Consider the following 16,430-nt stretch of genomic DNA (forward strand, 5'->3'; position numbering starts at 1 on the left):
ACGTCAGGACGCACACCCGATGTCACTGAGTGTCGTTTTACGCATCGGCATGCGGGGCCTGCCCCCAGAATGCTGAACAGAAGATTCTGGGCATAGAGTCCCTCCACTCCCTCGGAGTGGCAATCAGCGTCGGATTGCACTCCCCTCCTAGTTTTTTGTCTTAACTTTTTTCCCAGCCTCTCTCGCCCAACCTTGTGACTCAGGCTGGGTGAGATTCAGGCAGTGCAGCAGGTCCCTAGGGCCTAGCTTCGAGGGGCAGCTCAGCTGAAGGGAAGGAGGCCATGCCTCCTTTTTTACGGCACTAGCTGCCGTACACCAGGTAAGTTAAAGGTCTATTGAAGTTTAAAGGTCCTTGACAGGCCAGGGAAAAGCTAAGTGTCTAGGGTGAGGTGAGAGTGACTGCTCTTGACATCAAGGCAGCATTTGACCAAGTGTGGCATCAAGGAGCCCTAGCAAAACTGGAGTCAACGGGAATCAAGGGGAAAACACTGTGCTGGTTGGAGTCATACCTAGCACAAAGGAAGATGGTTGTGGTTGTTGGAGGTCAGTCATCTCAGTTCCAGGACATCACTGCAGGAGTTCCTCAGGTAGTGTCCTAGGCCCAACCATCTTCAGCTGCTTCATCAATGACCTCCCTTCCATCATAAGGTCAGAAGTGGGGATGTTCGCTGATGATTGCACAATGTTCAGCCCAATCGTGACTCCTCAGATACTGAAGCAGTTCATGTCCAAATGCAGCAAGACCTGGACAACATCCAGGCTTGGGCAAGTATCATTTGCACCACACAAGTGCCAGGCAATGACCACCTCCAACAAGAGAGAATCCAACCATTGCCCCTTGATGTTCAATGGCATTACCATCACTGAATCCCCCTAGGGATAATCCCATCCTAGGGGTTACCATTGACCAGAAACTGAACTGGACTAGCCATATAAATACCGTGGCTACAAGAGCAGGTCAGAGGCTAGGGATCCTGCAGCAAGTAACTCACCTCCTGAATCCCAAGACCTGCCCATCATCTACAAGGCATAAATCAGGAGTGTGATGGAATACTCTTCACTTGCCTGGATGAGTGCAGCTCCAACAACACTCCAGAAGCTTGACAGCATCCAGGACAACATACCGCACTTGATTGGCACCCCATCCACAAAAACACCCACTCCCTCCACCACTGATGAACAGTGGCAGCAGTGTGTACCATCTACAAGATGCACTGCAAAAACTCACCAAGGCTCCTTAGGCAGCACCTTCCAAACCCATGACTGCTACCATCTAGAAGGACAAGGGCAGCAGATACATGGGAACACCACCACCTGGAAGTTTCCCTCTAAACCACTCACCGCCCTGACTTGGAAATATATCACTGTTCCTTCACTGTCGCTGGGTCAAAATCCTGGAACTCCCTCCCTAACAACACTGTGGATGTACCTATACCACATGGACTGCAGCGGTTCAAGAAGCAGCTCACCACCACCTTCTCAAGGGGCAATTAGGGATGGGCAATAAATGCTGGCCTACCCAGCGGTGCCCACATCCCATGAATGAATAAAAAAATAAGTTAAGTGGGTCGGATTTGGGAAGTGGGGGTTGGGTGGATTGGGAAGGAGGTTGGTTGGGGGGAGGTTGGGTTAGGTGTCAGGTCTTGGGCTCGAGTCATGTTGGGTTGGGTGCAGCCTCAGGGTGGTGGGGGGGAGGAGTGGTTGTGTGGAAGGTGGGTGTTGGGTTGGGCCTGGAGTAGGGGCAAAGAGGGACGAAGGAAGAGTCAGGCCTGGTGGGATGAGAGTGGAAAGAGGCCCTGGGGAGGTGGGGGAATCCTGACGAGTGTGTACTCCATTTGGGATAGGGGGGCTTCCTGTGGGGGTTGGGGGGTAGTCAGGAGGGTGGGGGAGCCCTGTGGGTCTTTGCAATAGTGACCCAGAAGTTAGAAGAGGTTTTGATTCTTCTAACCTTTTCTGGGTAACTATTGGTGTAACTCAGTTGCAATCATCTGAAGTTTCTGATTTAAATCGCATTTTTGGATGGTTCCCAGTGCAGGGCAATTGCCCAGGGGAAGTTTGCACTTCTGGGTAATTGCTGTGCAAACCTTACCTGTGAATTTCTGAAGGGGATTCCCCAATGCATCTTTGGGGTACACACTCTGCCCGCCCCCCCCCCCCCCCCCCCCCTCCAAGTATGACGATCTGGAGCTGGGAACTTCTGGCCCACTTCCTTTTTGATGAATATCAACAATGCTACTACAACGTGTGATTAAACTAGGAAGTTTGATTTTTTTAAAAATAGGTATTCGTGATTACCTTGGTCGCTGTGAGCAAGGAATTGGAAAATTTGAATCTCTTGTGAACCAAATCCACAAAAATGTCAGAGACATTGCAACTAAACTTGCAGCAATAGAGTCAGCAGATCTCTTTCAAAGGCCACCACCCAAATCAAAGGAGGATCTTGCAGGTATTGTCGAATTATTTCAGACTTTAGGAAACAGTAACGAAAGCCAATGTGTATTACTGCTGAGGGGTAAATTTGTCACCAACCAAACAAAATGTTCTGCTTGCTTTTGTTAGGAGTAAAGGAGTTTTATGAGTATATAGAACAGGAGCGAACAAAGGATATCTTGAATTTAGTCAGTAAGTATAAGGCAATTGGACCACTGCTGACAAAAATGGAAGGCCTCGTTTTCCACACCAATACTGGGAAGGCATCAAAGATGGCACTGTACTACAAATTTTGGGAGCACAGAGTTTACGACTGTCTTGTCAAAATGATTTTGAAGTAAGTATAATTTTGCTTTTGAAATCGGCTTGAAGGTAAATGATGTGAGGCTGCACTCCGAGTGCAGACACAGTCGAGCAGAGAACTGGGTACAGTGGGCCGTCCACTTTGTTTTCAGTGTTCCCTTCCTCTGTCACTTAAATTTCATCACTAAAAAAATCTACCTTAATGTGTTTTTTAAAAAAGTTTCAATCTTATTCCTCTTTTTCTCTCTGGTCTGCAGGTTGAGCATCATCTATGATTGATAGGGGTTTGGGTGATCTGTTACTGGGCTTACACTAGTATACTAGCTATAGTTTCTGCCACAATATTAAAGGAAAGGTAGTATAGCCATTGTTTTCTGGATTAGTGACCCAGAGACCTGAACTAATGATCCATACACATATGTTCAATCCCACTATGGCAGCTGAGAAATTGAAGTTAAATTATATAAGTCTATAACAAAAAGCTAGTCTCAGTAATAGTGACTACGAAACTACTGAATTGTCACTTATCTCCTGACTCCCCAAAGCCATTTCACCATTCACAGGGCACTTCGCCAGGACTATGATGGAATACTCTCCATATGCTTAAATAAGTGCAACTCCAAAAAGACTCAAGAAGCTTGTCAACATCCAGAATAAATTAGCCTGTTTGATTAGCACCCCATCCACCACCTTAAACATTCATTCCCCCCCCACCCCCATCAGTGCACAGTGGCTGCAGTGTGTACCATTTACAAGATGCATTGCGGCAACTTGCCAAGGCTCCTTCGACAGCAACTTCCAAACCCGTGACCTCTACCACTGAGAAGATCAAGGGAAGCAGACAATGGGAACACCTCCACCTGGAAGTTCCCCTCCAAGCCACTCACCATCCTGACTTGGAAGTATATTGTTATTCTTTCATTGGTGCTGGTTCAAAGTCCTCAAACTTCATTCCTAACAAAGCACTGTGGGTGTACCTACACCACATGGAATGCAGTGGTTCAAGAAGGTGGCTCATCACCAGCTTCTCAAGGGCAATTAGGGATGAGCAACAAATACTGGTCTTAGCAGTGACATTCACATCCCACAAATGAATAATAACTGTTTTGCCGTGGGTAGTGACAGGCAGGGAACTATCTGTATTATGGATACAGCTTTATTTTGGTCAGTCCAGTTTCTGACCCCTGCAAAAACCATCACTTTGTTTAAGAGTCATCGTATCAAACTCTTGAGAAGTTCTTATGTGTAGAATTTCTGTTTGTCTGCCGCCAAATGTGTAGGGATACATTATGCTCATCTAAGTCCAGAGACTTTATGTGCAAGTTGGGCAATGGATGCCATCCCTGCCAGTGAACCCCTCATACTGTGAATGAATGATTAAAATGTAAACTCCCTAACTCCATCGTGGGAGCAACATCAGTACAAGGACTGCTGCGGTTCAAGAGGACATCCACCAATACCTTCTCAGAGTAACCAGGAATGGCTAATAAAAATGGGACTTTATCAGTGTTGCTTATATTCTGAGAACAAATTAAAAAGGTTGTTAAGTTTAACCTGCACAGGGGCATTGTAGTTGTTTTTACATGTGTTCATGCCAGGTCTAAAGTCTTTATATTTTTCTCTGCAGAAATCTTCAACAGATTAGTTTTTCCATTCTTGGATTCAACCCCTTGTTCCAAGTTGAAGTCCACCTCTCTGCCCCTGAGATTGTCTTAAAACCTAGTGCCTCTGAAGTTTATCAGCTGACTCTCCAGAATATAAAAGACTGTGTGGAAACAACTAAGGTTAGTTAAAATTAAGAATTGCTTATTAGCTAATGGTCTGTGTTATTTTTCGGGTGCATTCCAGATTCTTCTACTTGAATCTAATACAATGGTCCAGGTTTCTCACACCTCATAAACTGGACTCCCTTTAATGTGAAGTAATCTGGGATAGTGGACTGCAGGATGAGCAGTGTACCTTTTGCTGAGGTGGAATGCATTAGAAATAATATGGGTTATCACCATGACTGGCAAATAATTCTCTGACAGACCATATTGGGCAGTTATGAGTGGATACAGTTAAATTGGAGCAGTGGACATACCCACTTCTTCCCTGCCTGCATCTGGCTGACTGCAATTATAAAATGCAGATGACAACAACACGTGGGTCATCTTTAAATATGCAAATCGGGCTCTAATGACAATATATGTGCTTAATCTGCTATTTTAACCTGAGGTCTGATTGGGAGGGGAATGGTCTGCTGGAAACAGAATCCATGGGCACAAGAGGTTCAGCAAGGTAAATCTTTTAGAATTTTTTTTTGTTTCCTTGTGAGGCAGGCTTGTTGTATTTGTTGTGATTGTCGAATGAAGAGGTTCAGAGGCAGAGAGTCTGAACAGTAATTATTTATTGTGGAACATAACTACGTACAGATATGTAAGACAGGAGGCTGCTTCTGTCCAAGCCATGAACTGTCTCCATTCAAAATACTACCAGACTACACTAGTCATGTGACTCCCTTTACATCATGTGAGCGGTACTGTTTCCCCAGTCCCACTTTAACCCATTCAGGCCTGAGCACCCTAATATTACAAAGTTTCCACAAGGAAGCCTTAGGCCTCTTCTACCCTGGAGACAGAATTCCTCAGATGTCAAATGATGAAACTCCATCAATAGAGGAGGTTATATCCGCTGTTCTTGGATACCTGGGTAAGTCAATCTTCTGTGCTGGTCACTATTGTAACTGGCTGACTTAAATCATACAGATTTTCATCTAAGGGATACACTTGCACCTGCCTTTATGAGGTTGGCATGTAAATGTTTAACTTTGTCATCTCTCTCCCTGTACCACCCCCCCACCCTCTCTCTCTCTCTCTCTCTTGCTCACTCTCTTCCTTTCAAACACCCCCCCAACCCCAAACTCCCCCTCTCTCTTGCCCAGTCAGAGGTTACTTGCTGGAGATGTACTTTTGGCTATTTACAAAAAATACACTTTGCATATCAAAAACACAAGGCACTGTACTGTATTACTTTTAATCTAAAAAGAGCTTTTACTTTACGTTTTACTACTTTTTGATACTAATGCAGCATCTTATATATCATTATCAAAGAAATCTCCTCAGTTTTATCATTTATCAACCCAAGTAATACATTCACTGGAAGAGTTTACCCTTTTAGGGTTCAAATCAACTCTAATGGCCTTGCTATTACTCATGATGACCAGAGCATTAAAATTCTGACACGCGAAACGGCACTTAGACACCCTGAGCTTTTCAACAAAGAACAATACACATTTTCAGATAAGCAATGGTGTATTTTCATCTGCTACAAAGTATTTCTGAGCATGTGGCCCTGACAGCTTATGTTTCCAGTTTGTGTAACGGATGCCTTATTTCACATTAATAGCCATGATTTTAATTGACATTCAGTTTGTTGGCTTCCAGGTCAGGCTGCTGAAGTCAGAGGCAGAATTTTGCCAGCCCCCAGGTGGCAGGCTGGGAGGCAGAGGAGCTGATAAAATAATGGGGAGCCACGTCAGGATGGTTCCCCAACATAATCCCACTATCATGGAATTTTCCCAGTGGCAGACAGTGAGGCAGATAGGCTTCTCAAAGGCAGGCTGTCAATTTACATAATTAAAGGCCACATTAAGGACCATTTAATGGGGCCACTGGCATTTTGCCTGTGACAGGGAGGCCCCCTGCAGCGTGGGGAGGTCGCCAGGTTCTTGGAGGCGGAAGGACCATCGGAGCCAGAACCTTCATGGCCCAAAGAAGGGACGCAGGCAGGGATGGCTGCCCTTGTGGCCACAATAGGTCATCAGGAGGTGTTTCCAGAGGGAGCTCTATTAGGAGGCCACCTGCAGTAAAACTGCCGAGCCGGTTCCACATTTTGACGGCAGATTTAAGACAGTTCTTAGGGCATTTTCCCTACAGAAGATATTGGAACTGACCCCAGTCCTGTCCTTTCCTTAACTTGCTGCCCAGGAGGGTGGTGGAAGTGGAAACAATCAATGATTTCAAGAAGAAGTTGGATGGGCACTTGGAGGAAATAAACTTGCAGCATTACGGGGATTGAGCGGGGTGTAATGCTGAATGGGTTGCTTTGTGGGGAGCTGGCATTGACTCGGTGGATTGAATAGTCTCCTTCTTTGCCATAACTAACTCTATGACCAAAATAGTTTGGTACCATCTGTTTTATACTGTTGCACAAGGTCAAAATTACTGTCACTGGTCCTGATGAAAGGTCACTCGACCTGAAATGTTAACTCAGTTTCTCTCCACAGATATTGCCTGATTTGCTCAGTTTTTCCAGCATTTTTTGTTTTTATGTCAAAATTACTGTCATATGCTTTCTGGCAGGAGTCATCAGCAGTATTCAAGGGTGGGAATTGTGGCTAAGTTTTTCTTGCTTCCCTCTGAGACACAGGGATTGGTTGAGATCGAGTAAATGACTTCATTCAGTGCATAGAACCCGGATCTTCCTTGTCTGTGTGGTCCGGTATGACATTGCCTGTTGAATTTACTCATTGGGTCATTGTGGAGTATTTATCTTGGTTTTCTCCTGTGTATCTTCACAAGTGTACCTACACAAATTTACTCCCACTTATAGCAGTTTATGCATAGAATTGGATAAATCAATTAACCTCTCCACTCAAATGCAAGTTTTGCTAGTTACAAGTGACAGGAGCACTGATTGTTTTGACTCTGTATTAAATGCAATGTTTTCACTGTACATCTGCATTTCATATGCTACAGCTATTCATACGGTGGATGCATGGGTCCTGCATTGAATGTTCACCACAACATATTGATGGAGACGATGAACCAATCATCTTCAGTTTCTTTGGTGACATTTCTCAGCATCCACAGATTATAGAGCAAGCTATTTCCACAAGTCAAAGTCTCCAAAAACTTCTTGGTTCTTTGAGCAAGTATTTGAATCGCTGGAAGAAGTACCGATCCTTGTGGAAGATGGACAGGTCTATTGTTGTGGAGAAGTTTGCAGCAAGGAATCCTTCTTGTGTTAGTTATGATGAGAAGTTGCAGTTCTATACCAGAATCTGTGAGGAGGTGACCGAACAGCCAATGGTGAAAGATGAACTGTGTATTCGGCTTCAGCTGAGACCCTTGGCGTTTAGTGTCCAAGAAAATGCAAACTCGTGGGTACATTCCCTTGGGTATTGTCTGAATGAATCTGCCAAAAGGGAACTCTATAACCTGAAAAATGAACTAGAGGTAACTTTTCAATTTAAATTATTACAATTTATATTTTAGGTTAAAATGCACATATTAAAAGAAAAGCATATATTAAGCCCTGAATAAGTATTTGTAAGGGAAGAATTTGTATGAACATACATACAAACATACGAATTAGGAGCAAGAATAGGCCATTCGGCCCCTCGAGCTTGCTTCGCCATTCAATAAGATCATGGTTGATCTAATTTTAACCTCAACTTCACATTCCTGCCTCACCCCGATAACCTTTCACCTCCTTGCTTATCAAGAGTCTATCTAGTTCTGCCTTAAAGATATTAAAGACTTTGCCTCAACTACCTTTTGAGGAAGAGAGACCATAAGACATAGGAGCAGAAATTAGGCCATTCGGCCCATCGAGTCTGCTCCGCCATTCAATCATGGCTGATAAGTTTCTCAACCCTATTCTCCCGCCTTCTCCCCATAACCTTTGATCCCCTTACCAATCAAGAACTTATCTATCTCGGTCTTAAATACACTCAATGACCTGGCCTCCACAGCCTTCTGTGGCAATGAATTCCATAGATTCACCACTCTCTGGCTAAAGAAGTTTCTCCTCATCTCTGTTCTAAAAGGTCTTCCCTTTACTCTGAGGCTGTGCCCTCGGGTCCTAGTCTCTCCTACTAATTGAAACATCTTCCCCACGTCCTCTCTATCCAGGCCTTTCAGTATTCTGTAAGTTTCAATCAGATCCCCCCTCATCCTTCTAAACTCCATCGAGTATAAGCCCAGAGTCCTCAAACGTTCCTCATATGTTAAGCCTTTCATTCCTGGGATCATTCTCGTGAACCTCCTCTGGACCCTCTCCAGGGCCAGCACATCTTTCCTGAGATATGGGGCCCAAAATTGCTCACAATATTCTAAATGTGGTCTGACCAGAGCCTTATAAAGCCTCAGCAGCACATCCCTGCTTTTATATTTAGTCCTCTCGAAATAAATGCCAACATTGCATTTGCCTTCCTAACTACTGACTCAACCTGCAAGTTAATCTTAAGAGAATCCTGGACTAGGACTCCCAAGTCCCTTTGCACTCCAGATTTCTGAATTCTCTCCCCATTTAGAAAATAGTCTATGCCTCTATTCTTCCTACCAAAGTCCATGACCTCACTCTTGCCCGCGTTGTATTCCATCTGCCACTTCTTTGCCCATTCTCCTAACCTGTCCAAATCCTTCTGCAGCCTCCCCGCCTCCTCAATACTACCTGTCCCTCCACCCATCTTTGTATCATCTGCAAACTTAGCCAGGATGCCCTCAGTTCCTTCATCTAGATCATTAATGTATAAAGTGAAAAGTTGTGGTCCCAACACTGACCCCTGCGGAACTCTACTAGTCACCGCCCGCCATCCTGAGAGGGACCCCCTTATCCCCACCCTCTGCCTCCTGCCAGACAGCCAATCTTCTATCCATGCTAGTACCTTGCCTCTAACACCATGGGCTCTTATCTTACTGAGCAGCCTCCTGTGCGGCACCTTGTCAAAGGTCTTCTGGAAGTCCAAGTAGATAACATCCATTGGCTCTCCTTTGTCTAACCTACTCGTTGCCTCCTTAAAGAATTCTAACAGATTTGTCAGGCATGACCTCCCCTTGATGAAACCATGCTGACTTTGCCCTATTTTATCATGCACTTCCAAGTATTCTGAAATCTCATCTTTAATAATGGACTCTAAAATCTTACCAAAGACCGAGGTCAGGCTAATCGGCCTGTAATTTCCCATCTTTTGCCTCATTCCCTTCTTAAACAGGGGGGGTTACATTAGTGATTTTCCAGTCTTCTGGGACCCTCCCTGACTCCAGTGATTCCTGAAAGATCACCACTAACGCCTCCACTATCTCTTCAGCTATCTCCTTCAGAACTCTGGGGTGTAATCCATCTGGTCCAGGTGATTAATCCACCTTCAGACCTTTCAGTTTTCCTAGCACCTTCTCCTTGGTACTGGCTACCATACTCACCTCTGCCCCCCGACTCTCTTGAACTTTGGGGATGTCACTCGTGTCTTCCACTGTGAAGACTGACGCAAAGTACCTATTCAGTTCCTCCGCCATTTCTTTGTTCCCCACTACTACTTCTCCAGCGTCATTTTGCAGCGGCCCAATGTCCACTTTTGCCTCTGTCTTACCCTTTATATATCTAAAAAAACTCTTGCAATCTTCTTTTATATTACTGGCTAGTTTACCCTCATATTTAATCTTCTCCCTCCTTATTTCTTTTTTAGTTGTCCTCTGTTGGTCTTTGTAGGCTTCCCAATCCCCTGGTTTCCCACTGCTCTTCGCCGCATTGTATGCTTTCTCTTTAGCTTTTATGCTGTCCCTGACTTCCCTTGTCAGCCTTGGTTGCCTCGTCCTCCCTTTAGTATGCTTCTTCTTCCTAGGGATGAATTTTTGCTGTGTCTCCCAAATTACTCCCAGAAACTCCTGCCATTGCTGTTCCACTGTCTTTCCTGCTAGGCTCATCTCCCAGTCAATTCTGGCCAGCTCCTCCCTCATGCCTCTGTAGTTGCCTTTATTTAACTGTAATACCGTTACATCTGATTCCAGCTTTTTCCTCTCAAATTGCAGGGTAAATTCTATCATATTATGGTCACTTCCTCCTAAGGGTTCCTTCACCTTAAGCTCCCTTATCAAATTTGCCTCACTACACATCACTAAATCTAGAATTACATGTTCCCTAGTGGGCTCCACCACAAGCTGCTCCAAAAAGCCATCTCGTAGACATTCCACAAATTCCTTTTCTTGGGATCCACTACCAACCTGATTTTCCCAGTCTGCTTGCATATTGAAATCCCCCATGATCACTGTAACCTTGCCTTTCTTACACACCTTTTCTATCTCCTGGTGTATTTTGTGCCCCACATCCTGACTATTGTTCGGAGGCGTGTACATAACTCCCATTATGGTTTTTTTACCTTTGCGGTTCCTCAACTCTACCCACACAGATTCTACATCATCTGACCCTACATCATTTCTTGCTATCGATTTAATTTCATTTCTTACTAACAAAGCAACCCCACCCCCTCTGCCAACCTGCCTATCTTTTCCATAGGATGTATATCCTTGGATATTTAGCTCCCAGTCCGGTCCAAACCTCTTCAGCTGCTTCATCAATGACCTTCCTTCCATCATAAGGTCAGAAGTGGGGATGTTCGCTGATGATTGCACAATGTTCAGCGCCAGTCGCAACTCCTCAGATGCTGAAGCAGTCCATGTCCAAATGCAGCAAGACCTGGACAGTATCCAGGTTTGAGCTCACAAGTAGCAAGTAACATTCGCACCACACAAATGCCAGGCAATGACCATCTCCAACAAGAGAGAATCTAACCATCGCCACTTGATGTTCAATGGTATTACCGTCACTGAAACCCCCACTCTCAACATCCTGGGGGTTTCATTTTGACCAGAAACTAAACTGGACTAGCCATATTAATACTGTGGCTACAAGAGCAGGTCAGAGGCTAGGAATCCTGCGACAAGTAACTCACCTCCTGACTCCCCAAAGCCTGTCCACCATCTACAAGGCACAAGCCAGGAGTGTGATGGAATACTCCCCACTTGCCTGGATGAGTGCAGCCCCCACAACACTCAAGCAGCTTGACACCGTCTAGGAAAAAGCAGCCTGCTTCATTGGCATCACATCCACAAACATTCACTCCCTCCACCACCGATGTATAATAGCAGCAGTGTGTACCATCTACAAGATGCACTGCAGGAATTCGCCAAGGCTCCTTAGACACCACCTTTCAAGCCCATGACCACTACCATCTAGATAGACAAGGGCAGCAAATAGATGGGAACATCACTACCTGGAAGTTCCCCTCCAAGTCACTCACCATCCTGACTTGGAAATATATCGCTGTTCCTTTATTGTCGCTGGGCCAAAATCCTGGAAGTCCCTCCCTAACAGCACTGTGGGTGTACCTACACCACATGGACTGCAGTGGTTCAAGAAGGCAACTCACCACCACCTTCTCAAGGGCAACTAGGGATGGGCGATAAATGCTGGCCCAGCCAGTGACACCCACATCCCCTGAATGAATTTTTAAAAAATCCCTTTGTAGCCTTCTTATGTCCTCTTCACAACTTATTTTCCTACCTATCTTTGTGTCATCAGCAAATTTAGCAACCATACCATTGGCCCCTTCAAATCAATTATATAAATTGTAAAGAGTTGAGGCCCCAGCACTGATCCCTGTGGCACACCACATGTCCACATCCTGTCAACCAGAAAAAGACTAATTTATACCTACCCCCCTATTTCCTGTTGACTAGCCAATCTTCTATTCATGTCAATGTGCTGCCCAGTACACCATGAGGTTTTAGTTTCCGGAATAGCCTTTGATGAGGTACTTTATCAAATGCCTTCTGGAAATCTAAGTTCAGTATATCCACCTGTTCCCCTCTTTCCACAGCACATGTTACTTCTTCAAAGAACCCCAATTAATTGGTAAACATTGTTTCCCTTTCACAAAACCATGTTGACTCTGCCTGATTACCTTGAATTTATGTAAGTGTCCTGCTATACCATCTTTAATAACAGCTTCTAACAATTTCCTTTTGACAGATGTTAAGCTAACTGGCCTGTAGTTTCCTGCTTTCTGTCCCTCTCCCTTTTTGAATAAAGGAGTTACAGTAGCTATTTTCCAATCTAATGGAACCTTCCCCGAATCTAGGGAATTTTGGAAAATTTAAACTAATGCATCAACTATCTGATTAGCCACTTCTTTTAAGACCCGAGGATGAAGTCCATCAGGACCCGGGAACTTGTCAGCCCGCAGTTGCGACAATTTGTTCAGTAGCACTTCCTTGATGATTGTAATTTTCTTGAGTTACTCCCTTGCTTCCAATTCCTGATTTACAGCTATTTACAGCTTATATAACCTTGAAGTGCAGCCATTGTTCTTGTTATGTCAGGAAATTATCCTAAATTCCTTGAGAAGTTTTCTGTTGATGATGATTTAATGTACTGTAATAAGATTATTTTCATATATTGTTTCTTCAGAAACCCTATTTACCCTGTTTGTTAAGAATTGCACCGTGTTAGGAAGCCACTATTTGTACATTTGTGAGTTTTCGACAATTTTCTTTTACCATTTACAGGAACTTTCAATTGCCTTGAGGAGAGCTCCAGACTCACTGGAGGATCTGAAGTATGTGCTGAGTACAATCGCCAAAATTCGATCCATGTCTTTAGCTGTAGAACTGCGATTAAAAGATACCCAGGAACGATATCGGACCCTTGCAATGTATAATATCCACGTGAGTTCATCCCTCACCTTTGCTCTTTTATAAATATTATGCTTTCATTTTCTTCAACAGAATTGCTCGCAATACTCCAGCTGGGGCCGAATAAGTGCTTTATATGTGTACCTGGTGGCTGTACTCTGTGGCCTGAATCTTGCATTCTGCGGTTGGGCATGCGCCCAACCCGAATTCACGTAAAATTGCACGAAAAGATGTTGGGCGTGTGTCCTGACGTTATTGCACTTGCGTGCAATATTGAGGTCAGTGGGCGCGCATGGGTGTCGGAGCAGAGCCCACTGACAATTAAAGGGCCAATTAAAGTAATTAAAAAGCCTATTGACCGTGATTTTATGTTGTCCATGCGATTTTTAGCTCGTCACACGGGCAATTCTGGAGGGCGGAATTCATGTTTTTATCATTTCCTCATCTATGGGTGGGATACAAGGCCCCCCAGTGCAGCAGCACCTTCTCTGTCACTGCCAGTCCTTTGCTGTGTGAGTACAGAGTTGTTCCAGGGTTTCTTGGCACCTTGTTTGATTGTCAAGCCTGCCTTTCAGCATCTCAGGTCCTCATCTTTCTGGAAGGTCCCCCTGAGTATTGCAGCACAGTGCTCCTTCATTTTCAAGGCATTGCTCCTCTGCATCCCATCTAATGGGGATAGTGTATTCTGCCAGTGGAACCTCCTCTGAAGAGGAAGAGAGGGGCAGGAGGGAGAGGAGACCAGGTGGGCACGTGCAACATCCCAGGAACATACCTTTAAGAGGAGAGGCATGGACTCAGTTGGTGCAGGGCCAGCAGAGAGGCCAAGGCAGGGGGGCATGCCGAAGAGGCCACTACACAGTGGCTAGAGCGATCAGGCAGCGCTCCAACTACCCCCAGATGTCCGAGGCCCAGTGCTGCAGGAGACTCTGCCTCTCCAGGGACACTGTCAGGTGATAGGTCCAGAAGTTGCCTTCAACTGCGCGGGCAGACACCCCATGCCGGTGACCTTGAAAGTCACAGTGGCCTTCAATTTCTGTGTCTCAGGTTCCTATCAGGGCTCAGTGGGGAATCTGTGCGGCATTTCTCAATCAGCTGCACACAGTTGTGTCAAGCTCGTGACTGATGCTATCTTTAGACACGTCCACACTTTCATCCACTTCTGGACAGACGAGGCGAGCCAGGCGGAGAGAGCACAAGGCTTCGCTGCGATGGCTGGGTTCCCCCACGCCCAGGGTGTAATAGCTTGCACTCATGTGGCCATCAAGGTGCCAGCAGGTGAACCTGGAGCTTTCGTAAACAGAAAGGGGTTGCACTCAATGAATGTTCAGATCGCCTGCGACCACAGGGCACAGATTCTCCCAGTTTGTGCCCGTTATCCTGGGAGCTCACATGATGCTTACATCTTGCAGCACTCACAAGTACTAAGGCTGATCATGGCTCCTGCATGAGTGGATGGATGACTCCTGGGTGACAAGGACTATCCCTTGAAGAGGAGGCTGATGACCCCACCCTGTCACCCAACAACTCAGGCCGAGGAGAGATATAACAGGAGTCATACCTCCACAAGGGTGGTGGTGGAGAGGACCATCGGGCTGATGAAGATGTGCTTCAGATGCCTGGACTGGTCAGGGAGAGTATTGCAATATCCTTCAGAGCATGTCTCCCCCATGGTCGTCTCATGCTGCGCCCTGCACAGGTTGGCTCTGGCAAGGGGGGACCCACTTGAGGCTGAAGAAGGTGAGGCAGCTCCACAGGCCACAGAGGATGACTCAAGTGATTGCTCAGAGGAAGAGCCTGGGGTGGTGCAGGGTGATGATCTCGAGGCAGAGGACAGGAACCTTCATGGAGGCAGGGACACCAGGGATGCTTTGATGCAGCGAACCTTCTGCTAGGCATCCAAGGCATCGATGCCTCGTCAAGCCAATGGCACTGTCTCCTTTGCTAACAATCAATGAATGAGAACCCAACCCAGTACGCCAGCACCACACAACACTTTTACAAGCCTGTGCTGCATTTAGCACTTATTCATACCGTCTGGCAAACTCAGCCCATTTAAGTCAAATAAAAGTTTATGTTACTTCACATGAACAAACAAAGTGCCCATCCCTAACACAAGAGTCAAGATAATTAATGCAAAAAATGTCACCTGTGACACATCCCTGCTGCGCTCAAGGTGCCTTCAACTTATGCCTGTGGGTGCTGCACCTTGGTGCTCGCCCCCTCCTCGCTGACAGTGGTGTTGGAGGCAGCCTGCTGACTCTGCTGTCCTGATGACCTTGGCAGCCCTCCCTCTGGCTGTGAAAGCCTGAGCAGGCTCTGCCAGGGAGGGTGCATCCAGCTTCATATCTGGACATTCCTCAGTCGTCATGGCATCATCAGATGCAGCGGCCACTGGCAGAGGGGCAGAGGAGTTGGTGCCTTCGTCCAGGGTGCCCTGAGAGAAGCCCATAGAGACGACAGGCAGCTCGTCCGCCAGCGTGAGGTGCGCTTGCACTTCCCTGCTCACCATCGATGGACGGGGACCTAGCAGGGAGACTAGGTACCCCTGAGTCTGCTCCTGAAGTTGCCTCAATGAGAGTTGCCATTCTCTCAATGGAGAAGGCTGTGTGCTTGGTGTTAAGGGTCAACGCAGAACTCATGCTCCGCATGGACTCCTCCATGACTGAAACCATGGCATGCAACCCTCATGGATCTCTGCCAGTTTTCCCCGCGCATCCCGTTGGACACCTGCTGCTTGATGGACGACTTCAGAGGCTCGTCATCTGCCTCAGACGCAGCATGGCCCTGATCTCCAGATGTGCTCCCACTGTGGGCTCCTTGAGATCTCTCTGCCTCTGCCAGCTCCTCATGCGAATGTGATGTGCCCTCACCGCTGTGCATTACCTGCGGAGCCAAATACCTAATGCCCACCAACGTGTGAGTATCTGCGCTGGTGCCTATTTCAGAGAGACGGTGTGATGCTGGTACAGGTGTGATGTCTTCCTCGGAGCTCAAAGGGGGGTCCTCGGTGTCGCCGGTGGCTCCCGTGGATGCCGCATTTGCAGGAGGAAGACAAAAGATCAGTACATTCAATCATCAAAGTCACTATGCATCCTAGGTGGGCTGAGGAGACAGTGGAGACCTGCTGCATGGTGCCATCTGCATTGGAGCTTCAATGGGCTCTCTGGCTATGAGACTTCAGTTTCTGATGAGAGGAGCCTGTTATGTTTCTAGTACCCACCGCACGCACATCTGGCACCTGCA

The 16,430-nt window shown here is 46.2% G+C and overlaps 2 protein-coding genes across 2 annotated transcripts in view; one reads left to right on the plus strand and one right to left on the minus strand.

Annotated features, from left to right (window-relative positions):
• eif2b1 (eukaryotic translation initiation factor 2B, subunit 1 alpha) overlaps positions 1–16,430 on the minus strand; it is a 1,065,098-nt gene that overhangs the window by 243,474 nt on the left and 805,194 nt on the right. The window lies entirely within an intron of this gene.
• The window catches only part of dnah10 (dynein axonemal heavy chain 10), a 350,590-nt gene that overhangs the window by 78,226 nt on the left and 255,934 nt on the right, over positions 1–16,430 (plus strand). Inside the window, 5 exon segments of the mRNA XM_078554603.1 lie at positions 2,282–2,446; positions 2,560–2,767; positions 4,361–4,517; positions 7,473–7,952; positions 13,062–13,220. Of these exon segments, the coding sequence (XP_078410729.1) occupies positions 2,282–2,446; positions 2,560–2,767; positions 4,361–4,517; positions 7,473–7,952; positions 13,062–13,220 (1,169 nt within the window).

The sequence above is a fragment of the Cetorhinus maximus genome, chromosome 12, assembly GCF_964194155.1.
Source record: "Cetorhinus maximus chromosome 12, sCetMax3.hap1.1, whole genome shotgun sequence".
In the NCBI taxonomy this organism is placed as follows: Eukaryota; Metazoa; Chordata; class Chondrichthyes; order Lamniformes; family Cetorhinidae; genus Cetorhinus; species Cetorhinus maximus.